The sequence below is a fragment of the Taeniopygia guttata genome, chromosome 17 (assembly GCF_048771995.1).
Source record: "Taeniopygia guttata chromosome 17, bTaeGut7.mat, whole genome shotgun sequence".
Taxonomy (NCBI): domain Eukaryota; kingdom Metazoa; phylum Chordata; class Aves; order Passeriformes; family Estrildidae; genus Taeniopygia; species Taeniopygia guttata.
Window position 1 is genome coordinate 3008266 of NC_133042.1, and position 23087 is coordinate 3031352.

The following is a 23087-nucleotide window of genomic DNA, read 5'->3' on the forward strand; positions in this document are numbered from 1 at the left end:
AAAAAAGTCAGAGAAAGGATCCCACCGACAGACAGTGGTGAAAGAGTGAAATCTTTTTCTTTGCTAAAACAAGTACTGCTGCAAGATATTCCAACTTTTACTCCTGTCCCCCTTTGCAAGACTTTTAAATAATAATCCGCCTCATTCTCTGGAATTGTCTGGGAAGAGGTGAATGGAAGTGGCCCCGATTAAGGACACAGATGTCACAGATGTCACAGATGTCATGCTGTCAACCAGTGAGCATGGATGCCTTCATGGCCGGCAGGGAAGGTACCACCATGGTGCTCTTGAAGACAGGCAAGGAGATGAGAAAATATCCACAAAGCAAACAGGCTTGGGTGGAAAACCCAGCAAAACGGAGCCCTCAGCCCCACATGCAGCTCAGAGAGGGCAAAGGGAGTCTTTCCAGCCTCATCCTGGCATGGCCGCATTCCTTCACATGCCACCTGCATCCATGGTCAGGCACATTCCCATCATGACAGCCTGACTCCCAGGAATGTTACATGCAAAATGAGCTGGAATCATATCCTCAGGCAAGTCTTAGTGATCTCCTGCCATCCTGGAATCACCACCACCCAGGGAAACAAGACAGGCTGTGGAGACTCAGAGGGAGCAATGCAAGGGACAGAGTGGTGTGCTGACCACCAAGAAAAGGGAAATTTTCTTTTTGAGCCCTGCTCTGTGCTAAAAATCCTGGGCAGAGAAAATATCAGGACCAGCAGAAGGTGGCCAGACCACTCCATGCAGTTTGGGTTGATCATTTCACATGCGGCACAAAATGCCCCCAAGAAATGCAAATGTCCTGGGAGACATTTGGGTTCAAGGAGGACAAAACTGACATGCAGGTGCCTCTCCAGGCTGAGAACCACATGAAGGCATCTCTCCCACCCCCAGGAAAGAAAGTGAGGGTGGGATGAACAACTTCATTCAAGATAAAGTGCAAAGATGCTGAGTGAAACACATCAACCATCTGGAGCAAGGCAATTATATATACACTGAACTTGCAGAGAGGTGTGTATATATAAGGAAACCATCATGGTTTACTACTGCCTCTCTTAATGCTGGGGGCACTTTTTCAGCCTTTTCCATTGCCAAAGATCTTTTTCCAAGCCCTCTCAGTGCCTTTAAGCCTCCCCTCATGGTGATCTCCCCTGTAATTCCGCAAGGGAACGACGATGAGTTGGAGCCCCATTTTAGAGCAGTTTGGTGGACAGCAAGAGAAAGAAGAATAAAAAGCAAACCTGGAAGGTGAAACAGTGAAATACCTGTGGTTGCCATGGCTGTCAAGGTCTGCCCACCTTGCCCATCAATTACCCCATGGAGCTGGACTGTGTAATTAGTGGCAGCTTTGAGGTTGGTCACTACAGAGTGCCGAGAGTCCCCTGGCACTGTGAGCACCAGGGAGTCCAAGGGGAAGTCAGAGTTCCTGACTTCCAGAATAAAGTGGTCAAAGGCCTTGTCCTGTGCCTCCCAGGTGAGTGACAGGCTGTCTGAGGTAGCGTTTGATACACTGAGTTTGCTAAGGAGTAGTTCCTCTACTATGGGAAGAAAAACAAATGGAAACGTATCACAGTCATTAAAAGCCAAAGCAATAAAATAATTAATAGAGAAGTTTGAATTCACCCAACCACGGGTCACAAGGGTCACCCAGCCTTGTGTTTCCCTATGTTTCCCATACCCCTGCTGTTACCCTGACCCTGCCATCCATCATCAAATAAGGATATTCACAGTCTGCTGCTGCTGGAAATTGATATTATATTATCTGATAGCTGAGATTTGATATTTTGCTTTCAGTGACCACAATACTCCATTCCTATGACAAATCACTCTGACAACTTTTCCTAGAGGGGCAAAATTTGGTGGAGGTGTTAAACAATCACAACATGAACCACTATCTGCCTACAATAACAATGTTCTGTTTCTGTAGTCCAGTCTTCACTTCCCACTCTCATCCTGAGCATTTAACTTCCCTGTCTTTTCTGGGAAAACTGTAAAACCTTGAAATGTTCAACGTGCCAACAAATCAGTGCCTGCCTATTCCCTTCTCTGACATCAACTCAAATGGACTTTTCAATCTCTCACCCAACACAACCTGAATAATTGAAGCTGAATTCAAGCAGTGAATGTGCCTTGCAGGATTGTGCTGGCACAGACTGAAACGTGCCTGACATCTTTTGGGAGAATCTGGGTAAATCTGTGTCTAGAAATCAGCTTATCTGAGAGCAACTGTGTCCTCTCAGAGCTGTGGGACAGGTGCACACACAGGTTGAAAGGTGACCGTAAGGAGTCATCTCCCACTTGGTTCTTGGGATATTTGCTTTGCTTCTCTCCTGCCTCAGAGGCTGCCCCAGCCTTGATGTTTAGCCTCATTGTGTGAATGAAATCCCAGCACGATGAGATTGCCTGACTTTGCTGCCTGGGATGGTGGCTCAGCATTCACAGCTCACAATGTCCCCGGCCAGTCTTCCGCGGAAGGCGTAGAGGGCTGGGAAATGGGTGGGCTGTAGGGTAGCTGAGGGCAGGGAAGGGGGCACAACCTGTAAGGAAGAGTTCAAAAAAGCAGAGTTAGCACTGAGGCAGGCTTTGTGTACCTGTAGTAGCTGCAGCACTGATTGCCTGTGTGCGGAACCCGCGAGAGATCCCGGAGAGGTAGACAATGAAATCAGTGCTGGGAGAAAGCCCTGAGATATGAGCAGTCCTTGAGTTGCCTGAGAGGTTGAACTCCATGGGCTCCAGCAACCTGTTAGAATCAATAATTTCAATGGTAAAGGCATCGAAGTCCCCGTTGGAGGCTGTCCAGGAGAGGTTGAAACTTTCGGGAGTAATGTCGGAAACCGTGAGCTCTGCAATGCCGGGCTGCTCTCCTGGGGAGGGAAACAACACCGGTCAGAAGGGCCCCCAGCCTCCTCCTGCCCTCTAAGGCTCCTCTCTGCCATGCTGGCAGCACTGCCAGCTGGGGAAGGCGGTGTGAGTAAAAGCTTGCTACAATCAGACAGTTACTAAGGGGAGGAAATCAAATTAAAGCATCGCAAAATGTTAGATAAGAAAAAAAAAATTAAAATAACATTAAAACTATGGTTATTTTCCTTTCCCTTTGGGAGCAGCCACGTCTTTGAGGCCTGGGCGTGAAAGCAGATGCAAAAGGAGTTTCTTCAATGCCCCCGGGGCATTTGGAAAAGATAGCTTCCAGTTTCAGGAGAAGCTAAAAGCAAAGCTGTTGCTTTATCCAAAGGAAAATCTTGTGCTTTGTTTACTCTTCTACTTTCCCTTTCAGCTTAAGTCTGTGAAAGCTGGCTTGTAATTTTGGAGCTGGAGCCAAAATGCAAAACAGGGAGAGATGCCTTGGGGTTTCTTCCTCTCTGCAGACATCCCCGTAGCGTTACAGGAAGGTTCAGATATTTTTTAACAATTGGAAGTCCCCAGAAGGGAAGATTTTGAAAAGCCGGGTGCTGAGCTTGACCCAGAAAGGGAAAGGAAACCCTCAGCAGGGCATTTTCTGCTGCTTTCACGAGGGTAAAGGAAGGGAGCAGATTGCATATTGAGGCAGGACACCCATGATGTGTTTCCTGCTTTGTCTCTTTGTCCAGCACATTGCTCTGTTCTCCACGGGCATCTGCTCCCAGCTCCTGGGGAGGACTCTGAAAGCTCAGCACTTTCACTGGGACACAGCACAGGCATTCCTGCCCAAGCCAGGCTGCTCGAAGCACTACAGAAAGAAGCAAGCTCTGCTGCACTTCATGCTTTAATTCTGATTAGTTCTCACAGGTGCTTTCATCCCTTTCTGTGCTGGGTGCTGTGTGCTTGGGGGAGCCTGGCATGAGCCAGCTCTGGCTATCTCACAGAGACAGGAGGTCGGAAAGGGCTGGAGGGGAGCCCAGAGGCAGCAGAAATTGTCTGCAAGAAATTGTCTGAGGGAAAGGCCACTGGTGCCCCTTTAGTGCCAATTAATTCACACTGTTCATTACAGTTATCGTAACACCTGGGAGCATCAGAGAGCTACAGAGCAGAGATGTAAATATACATTTATCTCTCACGGTCAAAGCCTGTGATAAGCTCTTACTTCAAACTGATGCGTTTCACAGGATCAGCCAGAAAATTATTCTGGGGCCCTTGATGAGCTTCATGCAAACTCCAGATAGCAGAGAGCTCACCTGCCTCCTTTCAGGGCAGTTTTATCCCAGGGTAGTTCTGTTGAATTTGATCTTTTGAATTATATCTTTTTCAGGCCAGAGTGTTTCATGATCTTATATGGCTTAATGTTTTTTATTTGTCTTATTAGGAATTAATTTATGTTCTTTCCTATATGAGAACATATGGAAAGTGTTTGTCCTTGCCCTGAGTCAGGTACACACAGCTTTACCACTCTGAGTCTGAATTCACACAGATGCTACTGCAGAATTTCAGAGGCAGCTTCTGAAGGGTAAAAACTCGCAGGCTTTGAGTATCTGGGCTAATAAATGAAAGATTTTTATCATTTTACCTGGCAACCTGGCCTTTCCCAAGCAGGTACAACATCCAGCTGGGTTTTCCTGTTAGTGTCAGCCATGTAAGTGAGGAAAGGGAACAAAAAAAAAGCTGTTCTGAGGCGGGGTGGGGGAAAGCAAGGAGGGAAGGGCACTGAAACTCTGGCTGGGAAGCCTGACCACGAGGCATTGCCATGCCAGAGATGTTCAGCCAAGCTTTAAGGAGCTCAGGGCACCTGTGCAAGGCTGCCCCAGTGAGCAGGATTTGCCCAGCACTCGCAGGAGCTCCGGCTGACATCTCTGTCAGCAAGAACGTGGGGCTGCAGGAAAGGTACCTGTGGCAGTCTCAAGAGAAAGGGGCTTGCTCCTGTAGCCCCGAGTGACCCCCTGAAGGGTGATGGTGTAAGAAGTGTTGGCCTTGAGGCCGGTGACATTCACAGAGCTCTGTGTCCCCGGGACTGTGACATTTCGGGTCTCCTCGGGCTTGCCAGACTCCTGCACCTGGAGGACAAAGTTCTCATAGGCGCCGTCGGCTGCTGTCCAGGTGAGCTGGAAACCATCCCAGCCAGGCTCTGACACTGATAATTCCCCCAGCTCAGGTTCCTCCTCTGGATAAGGACAGAGAGTCAATCTGTTACTTGGGTTGCAGAGGGGTGCTGATGCTGGATTATTTAATGAGGTTTAATCAAGGCCACAAAGATGCTCCCCCACTGCCCTACATTTACACTGTCAGATAACTTCTTACTGCCTCAGATAATTTCAATAGAGCCTCTTTGGAGACATGGCAAAACAGAACAGTCAGGGAAGGACTCTAATAATTAATAAATATTTAGAGGCTGCCCACAGAAAGCAGCTCAGAGAGAATCTTACAGCTATAAGTGTTTTATCAACATTAATCACAACTCTCTATGAGATAAGTAGGTATTACTGTGACAACTTTACTCAGTGTGATACACTGAGTTGTGAAACGACTTCAGTGCCATTCTGAAGTAACTGTGTTGTAAGGGTAGGAAAGGGTACAGTTTAAAGTAGTTGGGATTCAGATATTTATGCTTTTAATTGCATCCACTTGAAGGATGCTGCTTCAGCTTCCAAACTATTTCTAATACAAAACAACAAAGAGAAAAATGTCTCCATGTCTGCATGTCTTTAATGGATTTTTCTTCTTTTGTCACATTATTCTACCCACAGACCCTTCCTGTTGGTGTAGACAGGACTTTCAGAGTTACTGATATTAATCTAAAATCAAAATGTTCACTCACAGAAATTAACATTCTTGCAAACCCCCACAGGGGTAGCCAAGGAAGCTGGGAGCCATCAGAGGTAACTCTGCTGTTAAATCTGAAAGTTGAGGTCATTTGCTCAGCAAGAATAGAAATTTCTTTGTTACAAAGGAGATACAACTGATTCCTTAATATTAACAGAGGGAAAAATAAGAGAGCACTGCCTGGTTTTCTACCTGGAAACTCCTGTGTGCTCTATCACTGACCTGTGGCCTGGGAGGATTTTCTAGCACCCTTTTGATTTATTTGAATTGTTGCACATAAGTGTTAGAGTAAGAACAGAGTGTCTCTGAATAATCCCATTCTGCATGACTGAAATTCATAAGAGATGTTGCCATGACTGAGAACTCATAAGAGATGTTGCATGAAGCGAAATGTAATTTGTCAGTTGTAAACTTCATCTTTATGCATATTTTTATACAGTAGTTAAGGGGGCCTTGGAATAAATGAAATTCGGGTTCAGCAGCATCACTCATATGGAGTTTCTCCCAGTAAAACCAGAGTGATTGTTGCATGACTGCTCAAAGCCTTAGGCAGGCAGCTGGGGCTGGAATTTCAGAGGTTGAGTGCTCATAGATAATCATGACCTTCAGTAAAATTCATTCATAAGTCAGTAAATTGCTGCTATTGAGGAACAGAAGTTCTGTTGAACTTTTCCCATCCTGTTAGAAGGAAAGAGACTGTTTATGACATGATGATGATGTTCAACAACAATAAAAGAAATGCATTAATCCAGAGCTGTCTTCCTTTATCAGGAACAGAAAGGAGATTCATTGAGGTAAAATAGGAGTTGTGTCAAAATAGGAGTGTTATCTGAAAAAGAGAAAGCAGAACAGGAAGGGCACTGGCTGTATCAGAGATCACGATCTGTTGGTGGCAACAGAAACAAATAAAACAAATATACTTCCTTAAAATGAAAGTGAAACTAAAGTTACAGTGAAGTTAAATATTTTAAATACAAGCTTGGTTATAACAAGTAATGCAGGAGCCATCACAGGTTGAAAGCAATTCTGATTCCTCTGAAAATGCTCAGTTTCATTCTCCTCCACGATGCAGAGCCACTTTTCCTGCCATTTGTTTCTCATGCATGTCAGAGACAGAAAAGCAAACAACCCTCTCATGCTCTCCCGGGACCAAGGGGTTCTCCTGTGGAATCATGCACCAAACAGGATTGCTGGGGAGCTCCAAAATCCTCAGCCATCCAGCACCCAACACAGATGACAAAGCAACCACAGCGTCACGGTAAAGATCAAGGGATGTTGTTTCTTATTTAAAAAATCCCAAACAAACAACATCAGAGAGAGCAAACCATGGAGAGGTGAGACTGTTCTGGCTTGTGAAACAATATTTGTGTCTCTACATAAGTAGTTTACCTCGTGTTGGGAGTTTGGTTTTGAGGGATGGACAAGCACAGTCCTTAAGTCTCCAGACCTGAGCTCACACCTGGTACTTTGGTCATTATTGAGCTCAGCCCTGTCACCTCATGAAATTCATGGAACAGGGGTAAGAGGTAGGAATGTTTGGAAAGGTGTCACAATCTTTTTTTTTCTCTGACAGCACCACTCCCATGCCAAACTCCTCCTGTGTTTAAGCACAATCCAGACAAGCACATGCAGCATCTCTGTGCTCCCACATCCCTTATCGGCAGCAGATGCATCAACGTCTCTCTTTGCATGCAATTTGAAAAGAGATTTGATGCTGCATCACCTTCCAAACTGCATGGGGCATTGTCCATGCTGCACCACCCGAGGCTCTCATTCCGTAGCTGAAAGAGTTTCATCCCATGCAAAAGTTAGAATAAACCAGCCAAGAGGAAAAGCATCACTCACAAAGCCTAAAATCCGTACCAAAGCCATATGGAAATGGAGCTCTGGACTTTGAAGCAGAAAAGGAACACGTGGCTGTGAATCCATGGGAAATACCTACAGCAGCTAGAACTTCCAGGGATCAAGAGAGCTGGCTTTGAGTAGTTCCACAGAGGTTAATCTAGAATTGTTTGCTAGCTGGGAGATTGGGAAGTCCTGTTTCTCAAAGATTTTGCAGCAGAAATATTTCCTGTGCTCTGTCTAAAATGGACAGGCCTTTCAGAGTGATAGGGAACTAATCAAATACCTCATCTTGTGCTGCTCAGGACAGGGTGAAACTACTGGAAGTCCTGTGGGTTATGTTAAGGTCATGAAGAGCCCCAGTGGCTCTGGGCTGGGCAGGTGAGGAGGCACTAAAAGCAGAGCAGGAGGTTCAGGGCTGGGGGATGTTAAATAAGTGAGCTGGGGAGGATCAAATCGTGTTTCACTGATTGATTGTCCAGATGTGGTGACCAGAAGTGCTAAAAAGTGCAAAAATTTCCTGATAATAACCCTCCAAACAACGGCTAACACCTGCTCTAACACACTCTGTGGGCTGTGCATTGGGAGCTCTGGAAACAAAGCAAACAGAGGAGTTGTCCTGGTTTTGGAGACTGAGTCCAGGCCTCGAGCAAAGGGAGCATCAGCACACCCAGCCTGGTTCTCACAGAGCCACCCTGAGCAGCAGCAACCAACCAGCAGAGATGAGCTGGGATGCTTCCAGCAGGGAGCTGGCACATCCTCAGCTGATGGAAATCAGTTCTCTTTGATTACTTCCAAAGAACTTTGCTCATTTACATCACATTGGAACCCTGAGTATCCAAACATGCCCTTTTCCTACACCATCAGTGAATACTCCTGATACAAACCATGAAGGGAATTCATGCCAAAAATCACAAACACATCCAAACCCAGGCTGAGAAATCACAGCAGAAACATGCTAAAGCTCCTCATATCCTACCAAAAACAGGCTTGGAGAAGTTCTCCATTGTGATACATGCAGAAGAAAGTGGAGGGGACACACCTTCTTGCATGAACACTAGGATAGAAAGAGCTTTAAAAGTATTTCTTATAGGAGATCCAGGAATGGAAAGGGGAAAGGCCTGGCTTTCAACATGCTGAATGATCTATGGATATACCCTGTAGAACTGTCAGATTCTGGAAATCTGAGAGCTGTGGAGGTCACAAGCAACGTGTTTCTGATCCCAGCCACAAGACACCAGGCAGGGGATTTCTCTGACATGCAGAATTATCTCCTCATTAGTGGGAACCCACATCATTTCACACCTCGGTGACTTCCTTGCTTTCATGCTCCACTTGCATTCAATAAGAGAAAGCAAGTCATCCAGCACCATCCAGCAGCTCAGCACAAATATGTACTCAGGATTCATTACATGTCTCCAAATTCACACATTCATCACAAAGAAATACATTTTCAGAGGAGCAAAATCAATTACAAATGTTTTCAAATAGATGCAGAAATGTTATCTTGTAAATATGCTCTCAGGTCAACTACAGGTGTGAAAACATTGTTTTCACAGTGTGAGTTTTCTGCTCACCTCTGGGAAGGAGAGAAACCTGCAAAGCAAAGACTGATTCATATTTCTATATAATATAACTCTTTGTATTTACATATGACATTGATATTCTTGATTTAGGTAAGAACTGCCCTTAAGTCACCCCAGACATGATCTGAGCAGGCTCTGCCTATGCTTGAGACAGAGTAAAAATTTAACAGAGTAGAAATCCATTTAAATCTGGGTAAAATGTGCCACTTTGAACTTATTAAATATGCTGTTTAGTCTAGCCCTAGCAAAACTACCCCAGCTAAGAAAAAGAATGCAAATTTCCACACTAAAAGGTAGAAATAAAAAAGACTCTTCAGACCTTGAAACAGACAGGGCAGAGTAACCCAAGAGTTCTTTCTGTACTTTCTGACAAAAACTGAGTACAAGTATAACTAGCTATAAGTATAATGTGAAATCAGCAGAATAAATATGCATGAACCTACTGTAAAATTCTATGCATATAGAAATTAATAAAAAAAGATCAAAAGTTCTCAAAAGTGTGCATGTCCATTAAAGAGCAATGAGTCCCCACAGTGCGTCCACAGCGCTGTAAATAAACATACCCATTCCCTACAAATCTTTATTAAAATTGTAGAGTTTAATTTTTCATCCCCATTTCATGCTGCAACCTGGAGATAGCCATGTTTCCATCACACCAGCACAGCTACAATGCTCACCCCTGCCATCATCCCCTCTTGGCCAGTAAACCACTGTCAGCACTGGCTGCTCCAGGGCTGCTGAGCCCGTGGAACAAAGCAGGAAGGTTTGGAACCATTCTGCAGCTCCCAGCTGCTTGTGCATCAGCAGGTGCCAAGCAAATCTTTCTTATTCTGGGAACAGGCAAAAAATTACAGCATCAGGAGCGCTGGCATTTGTTTAGTCTAAAAGTTGTTCATTTAACAGGCACAGGGTGGCTGGGCTTTGCTGAAGACAAGAGTGGGCAGCCCAGTGGGGAGGAGAGGGCAGCAGTGCATCCTGCAGGGACAGCTCCCCCTGGGAAACTGAACCCTGAACTGGAAACTGAAGATAAAATGTTCAAAAATACAAGAGGCAACATAAAATTAGGGTGGCATTACACTGCTGATGTACTGAGGGTGTGTGAGAGAGCCCTGAGTAAGATCACAAAAACTGGCCTCTAATTTTCCCTGACCACCCCACATTTCTTCCACATCCCTGCCTCTTCTAGCACAGCCACACGAGGATTTGGTTGCTCCAATCTAGGTGGAAAATGCAGTGGCAGTTCAAGTATATTATCAAAAACCTGAGGGACCAGCCACATGTGTGAGATTTGAATCCAGAAATTTGCTGGATTCACAAGTGGATTTATTTTATTGTGCCGACTTTGGGAGCTACGTGGAGGTTGCCAGGTACATGTTGTTCCATGGAACATAGGGAATGTAATTCTGAATATTACCTTGGACTTAATGACTCCACAAATGAATTTGTGTGTGAGAAAGAATTGTTTTCCTCTAGCACAGATATTAACACTCATATATCCCACATTCAATTAATGTGTATCAGGGGAATATGTGGCTTTGTGTACAAAAAGGAGATGGACAAATTTAAATTATATGAATATATGGAAAATACTCTGATGCCACAGAAATATCAGTGTTCTTTGTTTAGCAGGCAGAATGCTGTAACAGATAATGGAAAATTTGGAAAACAATCAAACTGTAGAATAAAGAGAGTGGTGGAGCTCAAACACTTGATTTAACAATGAGGGGAAGAGATGGGCAGAAAAAAAAGAGAGCTCTGGGAGGTTCAGGTGGGTGGGTGACAGCCAGAGAATGATTCACAGGTGGTGAGATGCATGAGCAGAGATTGAAGCTGTGTAAAAGGGACCCTGGATGGATAACAAACATACACTCCTTCCCAGGCTGGAATTCTTCTTACTGTCAGTTTAGGAGTTAGCTCAATATCTCCTGGCAAAATCTCCAGGCTGAGCCTGGCCTGGATATGTCTGTGATGTGGTGTTGGCCTTTTGAGGAATGCCACTGGACTGTTTCTCTGGTGGTTTTACTAAAAAGGATGCTTGTGACATTTCCCCAACTCCTTGGGATAGAGCAAGAAGTATTCTGTATTACTTCTTGCTTCTGAATCTGGGATTTTAAATTATTCCTCAAGAGGTGTTCTCAGCCACTTTTCCAATCTCCTGTGAGAGACAGGATGACCCAGCAAGGTTTTCTTTTTGGCCAAACCACTTCCCCCTCTCTTCATCAGCTGATTAAATAGGGTTTGCAGTGCCTGTGCACCTCATAATTTCATGAAGAAACCACTGCAGCACATCACAAGCCAGAAACACTCTAGAAATGGAGTAGCTATCTCTAAAAACCTTCCTCTTGAACTCAGGAGCCAGGTGCTCTCAGAGGAGGAGCCAGCTGAACAAATGGACAATCTTCCCTGGCAAATTTAGTTTCCCAGTGCTCAGCACTGCACTTTCCCATGGAACTGGCTCACCTCATCATTCTTGCTAATGTTTCTTTGAGTTTGTGTAAAAAAGGGTGGCGCAATCTGAGCCTTGGAGAAGCCAGGAGAGGAAGAGGGGCTGACGCACACCACGGACAAGGGCCTTTGGTAAACAGCATAAATCTTGTGAAAAACACTCAGCAGAATGGAAAAGTCACTTCTCCAAGCCGTGTTCTGCTGTACAAACTCACTTCCAGAGGCAAGACAGTATCACATCCACCATTCATCAACAGTTGCTGCACAGTCTGGGTCCTTCAGCAGAGGAATTTGGGCTTGGCTCTTGGTTTCTCTAATGCTCACTCATTTATCTCCCCAGGCCTCTCATGCCTGATGTATTGCCATCCATCCTGCTCCAGGCCCCACATTGTGCTCTGCAGGCAGGGTTCCAGAGGCAAAGCAGGAGAGAACAAAGCTGCAGTCTGAGTGCTGGGCTGCTCAGAGCTGGGCTACGTGCTCACCCTACAGATGAGCTGCTCATCTGCTGGGACATGCTCAAGGCAAGGTCTCTCCAAGGAGTAAAATGGCTCATTATCTTTAATTTCTGAGTCAAACCTTCATGCAATGGCAGGTGGGACCCTGGTGATACCTTCACTAATAACAGAAAGGAGTTTCCTGTGGTAGGCACAGCTTCCAGAGGAGCAGAGTGCTGCTCTCCAGCCAATGCACACACCTTGGTTTTATAGAAGTGTTGGTTTGGAGACACTTCCATGTACTCCAGCACAAAACTGCTGTGGGTTCCTGTATTCACACACCACGAGACACTAAAGCTGTGTGGTCTGTCCCCTTAGGACCACGAAGTCCCTCATGGAATTCTCCTGCATTCCTGAAGCCTCTGGAGCAAAAAAACTTATTTCAGGGAGCTCCTCTGGGTCAGGACTCAATGCTTGCATTGAGGTTGCATTGCATTAGGGTAACACTACATGGAGCTACAGGAGACAAACAAGTAAATAGAAATGTGAAATATTCAGCCTTTCCTTTTCAGCAAAATTTAGCAAACTTCACCCTATTATCTTTGCCATCCCTTGAGTGCAAGATCAGGGACATCAGTTAAAAAAGACTTTGTCACTTGAGCTGCACTTCATCCCTGTGAAGATACAGAAGCAACAGTGGCTTCCATCCTGTATTGTGGAAGATTTTGTGATGTGTCCTTTGCTCTAGGTTCATGAGTTCTGAATGTTTCAGATTTCCTCCACAAGAGAGGGCAAAACAAGATTGTTTGGCTTTAGCCTGAGGACTTGGGACCTCCCAAGTGCTGGAACGTGGATAAAGAGAAGTGTCTTGAGGGCAGATGGAAAAGCAAACTGAAGAGACCACTTGTCTTGTACCGCCCAGGCTTCCAGAGAATTTCTGCTCCCTGTGCTCTGTGTTTGGATTTGTCCATTCCTACCCAGGAGAAAGGTCACAGAGCCAGGTTATGTCAACTGCTGCTCCCAGGAGCCCACTGCAGAGCCCTCTGTGTTTACTGGTGCTCTGAGTAAAGATGTAAAATAAATACAGCAGCCAGACGAAGGTATTTCTAAAGTGGGAAAAAAAAAAAAAAAAAAAAAAAAGGGGAAAATGAGGAAAAAGAAGGCACCTTGTGAAGCTTTGGAAGCTGGTGCTGGAAAGACAACCAGGCTGTGAGATTCCACAGCACATTGTTTCTGCCTCTTCACCAGCTCTGCAGACTTCCTTGAAACCTCTCAGTCTTCCAACAGAGAGAGTTGGAAAATTGAAGCTTGCTCACACCTGCCACACAAACCTACAGCTTCCTTTTTTCTGTATGTGCCTCAGGGCTTCCCAGTTTTTCTCTGCACTGGACACAGGCCTGACTTAGGCATCAAACAACTTGTTATGGACTGATGGTTTCCAACTGTAGCCCAGCTGATGTGATTTCAGCATCTCTGCTTGCTTAGAGCAGTTAAGGCTTTGCCTTACAGGATTTAGGCTAAGAAACCTAAAGATTCAGGATTTATTTGTGTTCTATATTGAGATATAATTCCCTATGCAACAAACCTTGGCTCACAATGTTTCACAAAGGATAAAACCTTGTTCAAGAAGTCATCTGATACTGGTCAGAGGGAGTGGTGTGCACAAATGGAGATGGCAGAAACAGACAAATATAAGTCACAGTACCCAGTGGAAATGGTGGCTTGGACCAGAATGGGAAAGGAACATTTTTGGATGAGAAAACTGAAATAAGGCAACGTAAGAGCCTCATTGGCCCTGCTGAGGGATGATGGCCTGCTGTGAAGATAATAAATTAGGCAGGAACAAACAAAGTTAAACACATTCTGGTTGCTCTTCCTCTTAGGTTTTTGGCTGTAGAAAGCAAAACATGTTAAAAGACATGATGTACAAAAATACTCAGCCTCACCTAAAGCAAAGAACGAGTTCTACATCCATGCAGGACCCGTGGATGAGCTCTTTGTGAGGCCTCTCAAAGAATGAGCAAGAAATCATTGGGAGCATGAGGTGAGCACAGCAGGGAGGGACATACAGAGCTATCCTTCACTCTCTGACACGGGCAGAGCTGTCTGCTGTGCAGGAGGCTCCCCAGATATGCATCAGGAAATCAGCTGAAGTTATCCCTGGGCTAATCCTTGCCCAGTGACCACCAAAAGCTGTCACTCACCCGTGGAGCCCTTGACAGTGGTGGGTTTGCTTTTGTGCCGTCCCTTCTCTGCCAGCAGGCTGATGGTGTACTCGGTGCCTGGCTCCAGCCCCCGCAGCAGGAAGGAGGTGCTGTCCACAGGGATCTCCACCTCGCTCTTCTTCCCGGAGGGACTGGTGGAAACCAGGCGGTAGTGGTCAAACTTGGCCACCGGCCTTCTCCAGCGCAGGGACAAGGTGGTCTCAGTGGGCTCGCTGACTTCCAAGTCCTTGGGGTTATCAAGATCTACAGGGTGAAAAACAAGCAAACTTGAGGTGTCTCTGAATGGCTCTGAGAGAGTTTTTCAGGCATCTGTAGAGGAACATCTCCACTGGGGGTCTGGCAGGTGGGTCTGCCCACCTTTAGGACCTTTTGTCCTAGGTTGTAATATTGGGGTGTATTCCATTTCCACCTCGAGCTGCAATCCCTTTTTTTTTCCTTATCTCGTGACTCAGAGATAAGCCCCTCCACCTCGAGCTGCAATCCCTTTTTTTTTCCTTATCTCGTGACTCAGAGATAAGCCCCTCCAGGAGGAGCTGTTCTTTTAGCCACAGGACTGAGAAGATCCCAGCGTTCTATTGTGAGATGCTCTGCCCAGAGGGAGGAGCCAAACGATGCCATCAAGGATATCAGCGGGGCTGTGCAGACAGCAAGGAGATCCCCTCTTCCAAGAGGAACAGCTGAGACCTTCTCTGCACTGGACCTCCAGAGGGAAACTCCATCAGTCTACAGGAGCACTGCTTGGACAGAGCCATATCTGCTACCACCGCCCCAGCCAGCGAGTGTCAGGTTGTGTCTCTGACTCTGTCAGTGGTTCTTCTTCTGTGCTATTGTATGTATTTGGTTCTTTGTTCCCTTTTCCTAATAAATTGTACTTCTGACTTAGAGCCTCTCACTGGTTTTGCTTTTCAAACCAGGAGACCTTTTGAAATCGGTTGAGGATGATGATGTTCTCCTTTACAGACAAAACTAAAACAAATTTCCCCCGTTATACTTGAGAGGCAGAAATAAAGTCTTCAGATAATTCAGCTGGGAAAAGGGTGAAAAATTTTGCATTGGAAGGCGAGTCAGGAGTACTGCAACCTCTCTTTGTCACATCAACATTTTGGCCACCACCATTCCTGCCAGAAACCCTCACAGATAGAGGAGGATGGCCAGAGAGATCAGTGCAAGCATTATTATCATTAGGGAGCTGACCTGGAGATGAAACTCCCAGAACATTAAGAGAAACAGGAAAAAGAAGTCAGATTCAGAGGTTATGACCTTTGTGGGAATTGTTTTTCTCTTCCTTGAGGGGTAACATAGCAGAATGAAATGAAGAAATGAAGGAGTGGCTCCACCTGAGTTGCCTCCTGCAGAGCTCAAATGGGATCAGGACACTCACCAGTGCCAGCATTGATGGTAGCAGGCGCACTTTCCCTGTCGTTCCTCACTGCTGTCACTCCAATGCCATATTCAGTTCCAGGCCTCAAACCTACGAGATGAGGAGAAGAAATGTGAGTTCCTGTCCATGGAATATGCCTGCATGCATTTGTTGGAATAAGCAAGGCTGAATGGATGCAAAGTAAGAGATCTGCTTTCCTCTCTGCAGAGAATTGAGGTTTCTGTTGACTCTCCAGCTGACAAGCTGCAGACTGGCACCAGTGAATACCACCCCTAGCACATGAAAATGCCTTTTGAGCTCAGGATGTGAAGCCACTTCCACAAAATTGCTTAGAATTAGGGGAACTGATTCGTTGGATTCAGGGATGTATGTGGAAGTGAAATGGTTACATATCTTCTGCTGGCTGGAAATCCATTTCACTTGGCTTTCAATTCAATTTGGTCTACTCAAATTATAAAATCATGGAATTGTATGGGCTGGAAGGGACATTAAAGATCATCTTGTTTGTCCCCCTGCCATGGCAGGGACACCTTCCACTGTCCCTGACTGCTCCAAGCCCTGTTCAGCCTGGCCTTGGACACTTCCAGGGATCCAGGGGCAGCCACAGCTTCTCTGGGCATTCTGTGCCAGGGCCTCCCCACCCTCCCATGGAACAATTCCTTCTTAATATCTCATCTAATTTCAAATTTGTAACTTCCTGTCCCAAAAAAATGTGCTTGAGATAACTCAAATTTGTTTTCACCTCTAATGTATAGTGCCCAAAAGCACATTTTTTCTCCATGTCCTGTGCCCTGGGGTGACAAAAACAATGTGACATTAGTGACAGTCTCTCCATTCCCCTACCTGTGAGTGTAGCTCTGGTTGTGGCCTGGTTGCCCTTGGGCACTGTGATCTCCATGTGGTCCCCACCAGAGATGGGGGCAAACTTAATTCGGTAATTATCGACATTGGCGTGGCTGTTCTTCCACTCCAGGGTGATGCTGCTGTCAGTCTGGGACACCCGCTTCAGGTTCCTTGGAGCATCCAGGTCTGGAATCAACCAAGCAATAAATAAATAATTAGGAATATTTCTCTTCTGACAGCAGTCTCTTGTGACAGGGCTTTTTAGAAGGTGAAATGACCCATAAAGCTTCCTCTCACATAATCCTGTTATGGCTTAACTACAAAAAGCAGAGGTTTTCTAGCATGAAAAGCAGAGTTCACCAGCTTCAGTTCAAGAAATTTAACTTCTATCTCCTGTGACAAAAATAACATTTTCACTTGCAGTAATTAGTTTTTATTACAAAACAGGTTTGGGGAAAAATGTATTTGGATGAAAATACTGTTTTCCTTTGCAATTATCTCAGCTTTCAAAAGGAAAAAAGAGCAAAGAACTGATCATCTCTAGAATTTCTCTTCAGTAACATTTTGCATTCATGCCTGGAAGGAACTCTAAGTCTCAAAAAAAGGTGAATATTATAGAGAAATTCAATGAGCTTTCATTTTTCACACCTACAGTAGCCTCAAATCCTGCTCCAAAATAACAACTGTATTTTAGGATGAAAAGGGATGTAATTCGCAGCTCTCTGAATGCATCAAGCCTTGATAACCCGCTAAAGGACCCACACTTTCCAAAAACATTCCCAGAATCACTGAGGAGCACAGTAAATTTATAAAAGAATGGCAGGAAATATTTGCAGAACTGAAGAAGAAGAAAAAAAAAAAAAACAGTTCTCTGCTTCTAAACTAATTAGGCAAAGAGAAATAAGATGGAATAGGAACTACAGAAGATATTTAGCTCATCAGATAGACATGCTAAAAGACACAATAACCTAATTCCCATTTTTAAAATACATTTAGATTCTTGGGGGGGGGGGGTCGAGTCTAAATATTTTGGTGCGCCACCATGGCATAAAAGGCACAGGAAATTATTCTCTATTTCCATGTACCTCTAAAACTGGGCTGATTTTGTGTTGATCAGCAACCATGATTCTTGGTTTTTGCAGGGTATTAGGGTGTTGGTTTCTATTGTTGTGCATTTTTTTTGGGTTGGGGTTTTTTGTTTCTTTGTTTGGGGTGTTTTGAGTATGTGCTCCATATACTAAACTCACATGTAAGAATTTTGAGCAGTTAGTCAGGTAATGCATTTTAAAATTGATAAAACCTAACTTATAAATAATAAACCTAACTTCTACATCTGTGGACAATGCCACAGATTTTTACATATCAGAGTAGTTGTTGATCAGCAACTACTGATTTTGTGTTGATCAGCAACTCCAGCAACAAGACATAAACGGCACAGGAGGATGGGTGGTCCCTGTGGCACCTTGCCAACCCCTCACCTGTGACAAAGACTTCCTTCACAGGGTCACTTTCCATGTCCCCTCGACGAGAGACGAGCGTCACCTCGTACTCTGTGTGTGGCCTCAGGTTGCCAATGGAATATTGGTTCTCATCTTCAGAGAGGTCAATTGTTGTCCTGTCCCCTGGAATGTCCTTGGGGCCATAAGTGAGCTCCACACCTTCAACTTCAGCCAAGGGTTTGGACCACGTGATGAGAGCCGTGGTGTCGGTGACGTCTTTGGCCTCCACCTGGCTGGGGGCATCAAGCTCTGTCACCAAGCAAAAAGAGAGGGGAAAATGACCTTTAAAAAGAAATCTTGCCATGAAAAACACCCATATTCTTATGCTTTTAATTGGTGATTCAGGACAAAGTTAAAATTAGTAAATCCTCATTTACACTCTTCCTTTAGTTCCTATAGATTCCAAATGGATTCAATCCATCAGAAGCAAATCCATCAAAACTCCTTCAAACCAGGAGATGCCCAAAGAAAGACAAGCAGGAACGCCGAGAGCTTCCCCACCTTCACACACTCTTCATGCAAATATGACCAGGATGAAACAAATTCTAGTAAGAAATTCTAGTTTATGCTGATGTACATCTTGAAAAAGGAATAAAAGTGCCTGCTACCTTCTAGCTGGACATAAATTTCCCTTCTGCTTCAAACAGGGAATTGTTTTTTCCTCATGTATTCATTAGCAACTCCACTATTTCCTTTTCTCCCCCTATTAACTCACAGTGTAGAGCTTTAATTTCTCTTTGGTGGCCAACTAAAACCAGACCAAACACAGGTTGTTCTTACTTGTGGTGATGACTTTGGACAGTCCTGGTCCTCTGGTGTTGTTCTTCACTATATGGATGGACACATTGTACTGCTGCCCAGGTGCCAAACCTGGCTGCATGTAGGATGTCTCTGGCCTTTTCAAGCTGCTGGTTATGTCACCATTATCATCCTTTTTCTGGAACACATTGGACATTCAGTGAGTACAAACATATAAATCCAGGATTTTTCACTCTATACATGAAACTGCTTCCTCACCATGTTATGGAAGACCAGCTCCCAGCCATCAAAAGAGAAGTTCAGAGGGTCCCACTCCACCTGGACGGATGTTTCCCGAACAGATTTGAATCTCAGACCTTCTGGAGCAGGCAGATCTGTGGCAGAAGAAAGGGATATTCTCACATGAGCAGCAAATTCCCATAAATAGGTCACTGAGGTAGGACATCTTTCCACTTCTAGAAATGTCTGCCAAGTGGGGATCTGCAGATGAGGCGTTAAACTCTCCTCAGATCCAGTTATTGTGACTTTGGGGAGACTTTCTTGAGTTGGTCAAATGTCACCTTAGAATAAAAAAGAATTTTACCCTTGAAATCTCTTTTTTATGCCCTCTTGAATGAAGCCTCGTGTTGACTTTGGAAGTCAGGAAAGCTGAATCCTGCCCCAGCCCTCCAGAAATGAGCTTGGTGACAGAAATCAAAGAGCACCTTTTGCTATTGGGATGTTTAGATATGACAGTGATGTGCACAAAACAAAAAGAAAATGAACAGAAGTATAGACAGGCAGATAAAAGGTTAGATACAGTAAATCACAGTAAAGATGCAAAAAATAATAACCTCTACTTTAACCAAAAAACTTTGAATTCAAGTGATTTCTTGTACATCTGCTACATTTAAATTTTTTTTCTCAGGAAGAATTACCAGATTTTTTATAATGAACATTATAATGAAGAAATGTACATTATAATAAAGAAATGTGCATTTTAATAAAGAAGCCAAGATTTTCAATTCACAAAGACCCTTGAGAGACATTGAGAGCAGAAGAGCTTGTGAACTGTGCTTCTAAGAAAGTCCCTGGTATTGGAAAAAACTAGAAAATGGAAGTGCAGAAGGCTGTTTTTTCTAGGCCAACATTTGAATTGGAAGTAGAAAATACAAAAGAAATGACATCTTAAAACTGGAATGTAAATCAATACATCTGAACTGAAAATAAAAAATGCAGAATAAATACCCCCAAGAAAGGGATGCAAGTCAACACATACAAAGTGGAAACAGAAAATACAAAATAAGCAGCATCCTTAAAAGAGAGATGCAAATGGAGTAGACAAAAGGATGAATACAGGGAATACTAAACTCACATGTGGCTACCCTGGCACTGACTGGAATACTCTTCTTGTTTTTCAGGATTGCAAAGACACGGATAAAGTACTCCACGCCCGGCTCCAGCTCGTGGATGGTGGCAGCTGTGTGGTTTCCTGGCACGGTGAACTGCATGTCCAAGCCCCCACTGCTGGTGGGGACGTAGGTGACGAGGTACTCGTTGACCAGGTTCTCGTGCTTCCACTCCAGATTGACAGTTTTATCTGTCACGTTGGTCACAGTCAGCTCAGTTGGAGGAGACACTGGGAATGGGGGGGAAAAAAAAGCCAAACCAAAATTATAAGAATTTCTCAAGGCTCAGGAAATAATGACTTGCCCAGTTTCACATTTTCCCAGGAGCGGTTCCTAAGGCTCATCTCACACGCAGGGAATGGAGAAGGTATGTCCCACAAATTAGCTGCCGAGAAAAGGAATGCTCAGCTGATGGAGACTACAGACATTTCCAGAAGCCATGGGCCAATTTCTGCTCTCACACTTGCACACAACCTCTGGCTGACTGTGTTCCAGCTGCTTCTCTCATGGCTGCAGCACAAGACTGCTGTAGCTGGATCCCAAAGGATTGAGATGTTTAATTCAACTGCCAGCAGCATGTGATTGTAGAGCTAGAAGTCCTGGGATTTGCACAGATTTTCCAAAGTAAAATAAAACACTATTATTTGAGTAAATACTTGCAATAGATGTGCCTGTGCAAGATCATAAAGTGGAATTTAGGCACCTTCCAGAAGGAGGAGATGAACAATGGGAATTTCTTTTAGAGGGTATTCATTGTCATTTATAGTGTTCCCAACCCCAAAGTACTCTTTGATTACCAAAATTTAGTTTCACAATTTCTCCCCCAGGATCTACTAAAGAAAACTACCTCATTTATGGTGTATTGCCTGTCATTATCAGGCTGCCAAAATTTTCTATCAATTTCCATAGAGTCAGTGGTCCTGGGAAACCAAGCATGTGACTTTATAGCTAAGTTTCCACTCTAGCTGATACTATGATTTTCCTTTAAACTTCTGTGAGATCTAATATACACACATCCATATATATATACACACTTACATATATGCATATATATATATATATATAAATACACACACACACACACACACATGTGGAGAAGACTCTGGAACATTTCCCTTTTCTCCTTAGCTAGAACAGATTCTTTCAGCTTATTTTTCTAGCCTCAAGAGGTACTGTGAGAAACTGAAGGGTCATGGTGACAAATCCCAGCCAGTGCTGGCTACAGCACCAGTGACATTGTGGTGGGAGCAGAAATGGAGGTGACAAAGGCACTGCAACACCATCAGCTACCTGTTGTACTGGTGACCACCAAAAGTCACCAGAAACTGCTACACTACTTAGCCCTGATATTTCAGGATGCCAAGAGCTACTGGTGTTGTTGCATCTCTGATCCTGCTGTTTGGACTATGTTGGAAAAGCAGCAACGGGGCCCAGCTCTATGGAAAAGCTTTGTGAAATGTCCAAGGCTGTTGACTGGCCCAAGGAGAAGCAGTTCAGAGGGCCACTGCACCTACCATCGGAGCAGTCATCCCCGATGTAGCCATCCTCGCAGACACAGCGCCCATCCACGCAGCGCCCCGCGTTGTTGCAGTCGTTGGGGCAGGAGCGTTCCCGGCAGTCCTCGCCCACGAAACCCTCGTGGCACACGCAGCGCCCGTTCTCGCAGCGCCCACGCCCGTGGCAGTTGTTGGGGCAGGCCAGCTCTCCGCAGTCATCACCCATGAAGCCATTGTCACACTCGCAGCGCCCCTCCACGCAGCGCCCGCGGTTGTGGCAGTCATTGGGGCAGCGCAGCTCGGCGCAGTCCTCACCTGTGTACCCCTCATCGCACACGCACTGCCCGTTGACACACAGCCCGCGGTTGTGGCAGTCACTGGGACACCGCAGCTGGCCGCAGTCATCCCCGGTGAAGCCCTCGTGGCACACGCACTGCCCGTTCTCGCAGCGCCCGCGGTTGTGGCAGTCATTGGGGCAGCGCAGCTCCCCACAGTCCTCCCCAATGAACCCCTCGTGGCACACGCACTGCCCGTTCTCGCAGTGCCCACGGTTGTTGCAGTCATTGGGGCACCGCAGCTCGGCACAGTCCTCACCCAGGTACCCCTCGTGGCACACGCAGCGCCCGCCCACGCAGCGCCCGCGGTTGTGGCAGTCGTTGGGGCACCTCCTCTCGCTGCAGTCGTCGCCCACGAAGCCCTCGTAGCACACGCACAGCCCGTTCTCGCAGCGCCCGTTGCCGTGGCAGTCGTTGGGGCAGGTGAGCTCCCCGCAGTCCTCGCCGGTGAAGCCCTCCTCGCAGAAGCAGGTGCCGTTCACGCAGCGCCCGCGGTCGAAGCAGTCGTTGGGGCAGATGAGCTCGCTGCAGTCCTCGCCGGTGTAGCCCTCATCGCACACGCACTCGCTGTCCACGCAGCGCCCGCGGCCGTGGCAGTTGTGGGGGCACAGGGGCACGCTGCAGTCGTCACCCACAAAGCCCTCGTGGCACAGGCATTGCCCTCCCACGCAGCGCCCGTGGGCGCCGCAGCCCTGGGCACAGAGCTCCTGGCTGCAGTCCGGGCCCGTGTAGCCCTCGAAGCACACGCACAGCCCGTCCACGCACTTGCCTTGGTCGTTGCAGTCGGAGGGACACGAGGCCTGGCTGCAGTTGGGGCCCTTCCAGCCGGGCTCGCAGATGCAGCCGCAGATCTCGATGCTGTAGTTGCCATGCCCGCTGCAATAGGGTGTGGTGTCCAGGCGACCTGTACCAACAATCCCAAAATTCATTACCCCCAATGGCACTAGGATCCCTTAGGCCAGCGTGGCACATTTAACCCAAAAGGGCTCTGATTTTCCTAGTTGCCTACAGGACATCGGTTTCTAAAGTTTTTAAATGAGAAACTCTCTTTCTTTCTCCAGCTAGATTTCCTTTACCAGGAAAGCTTTAATTCGCTGTAATGACAGGGAAGATCCCCTGCCAAC

At 45.8% G+C, this 23087-nt stretch overlaps 1 protein-coding gene across 3 annotated transcripts in view; it reads right to left on the bottom strand.

The window, feature by feature from the left end:
• The window catches only part of TNC (tenascin C), a 73112-nt gene that overhangs the window by 24014 nt on the left and 26011 nt on the right, over positions 1–23087 (bottom strand). For 2 of the 3 annotated variants that reach the window (XM_030286562.4, XM_072936557.1), the window contains 8 exons: positions 21647–22867; positions 20099–20362; positions 19003–19118; positions 18766–18922; positions 17965–18234; positions 16487–16672; positions 15644–15733; positions 14242–14505 (listed from right to left, as the gene is read on the bottom strand). In XM_030286562.4, coding sequence (XP_030142422.4) covers positions 14242–14505; positions 15644–15733; positions 16487–16672; positions 17965–18234; positions 18766–18922; positions 19003–19118; positions 20099–20362; positions 21647–22867 — 2568 coding nt within the window. Of the gene's footprint in view, positions 1–2591; positions 2865–4798; positions 5072–14241; positions 14506–15643; positions 15734–16486; positions 16673–17964; positions 18235–18765; positions 18923–19002; positions 19119–20098; positions 20363–21646; positions 22868–23087 lie in introns of all 3 variants that reach the window. The other variant, XM_030286559.4, reaches the window with a different exon arrangement.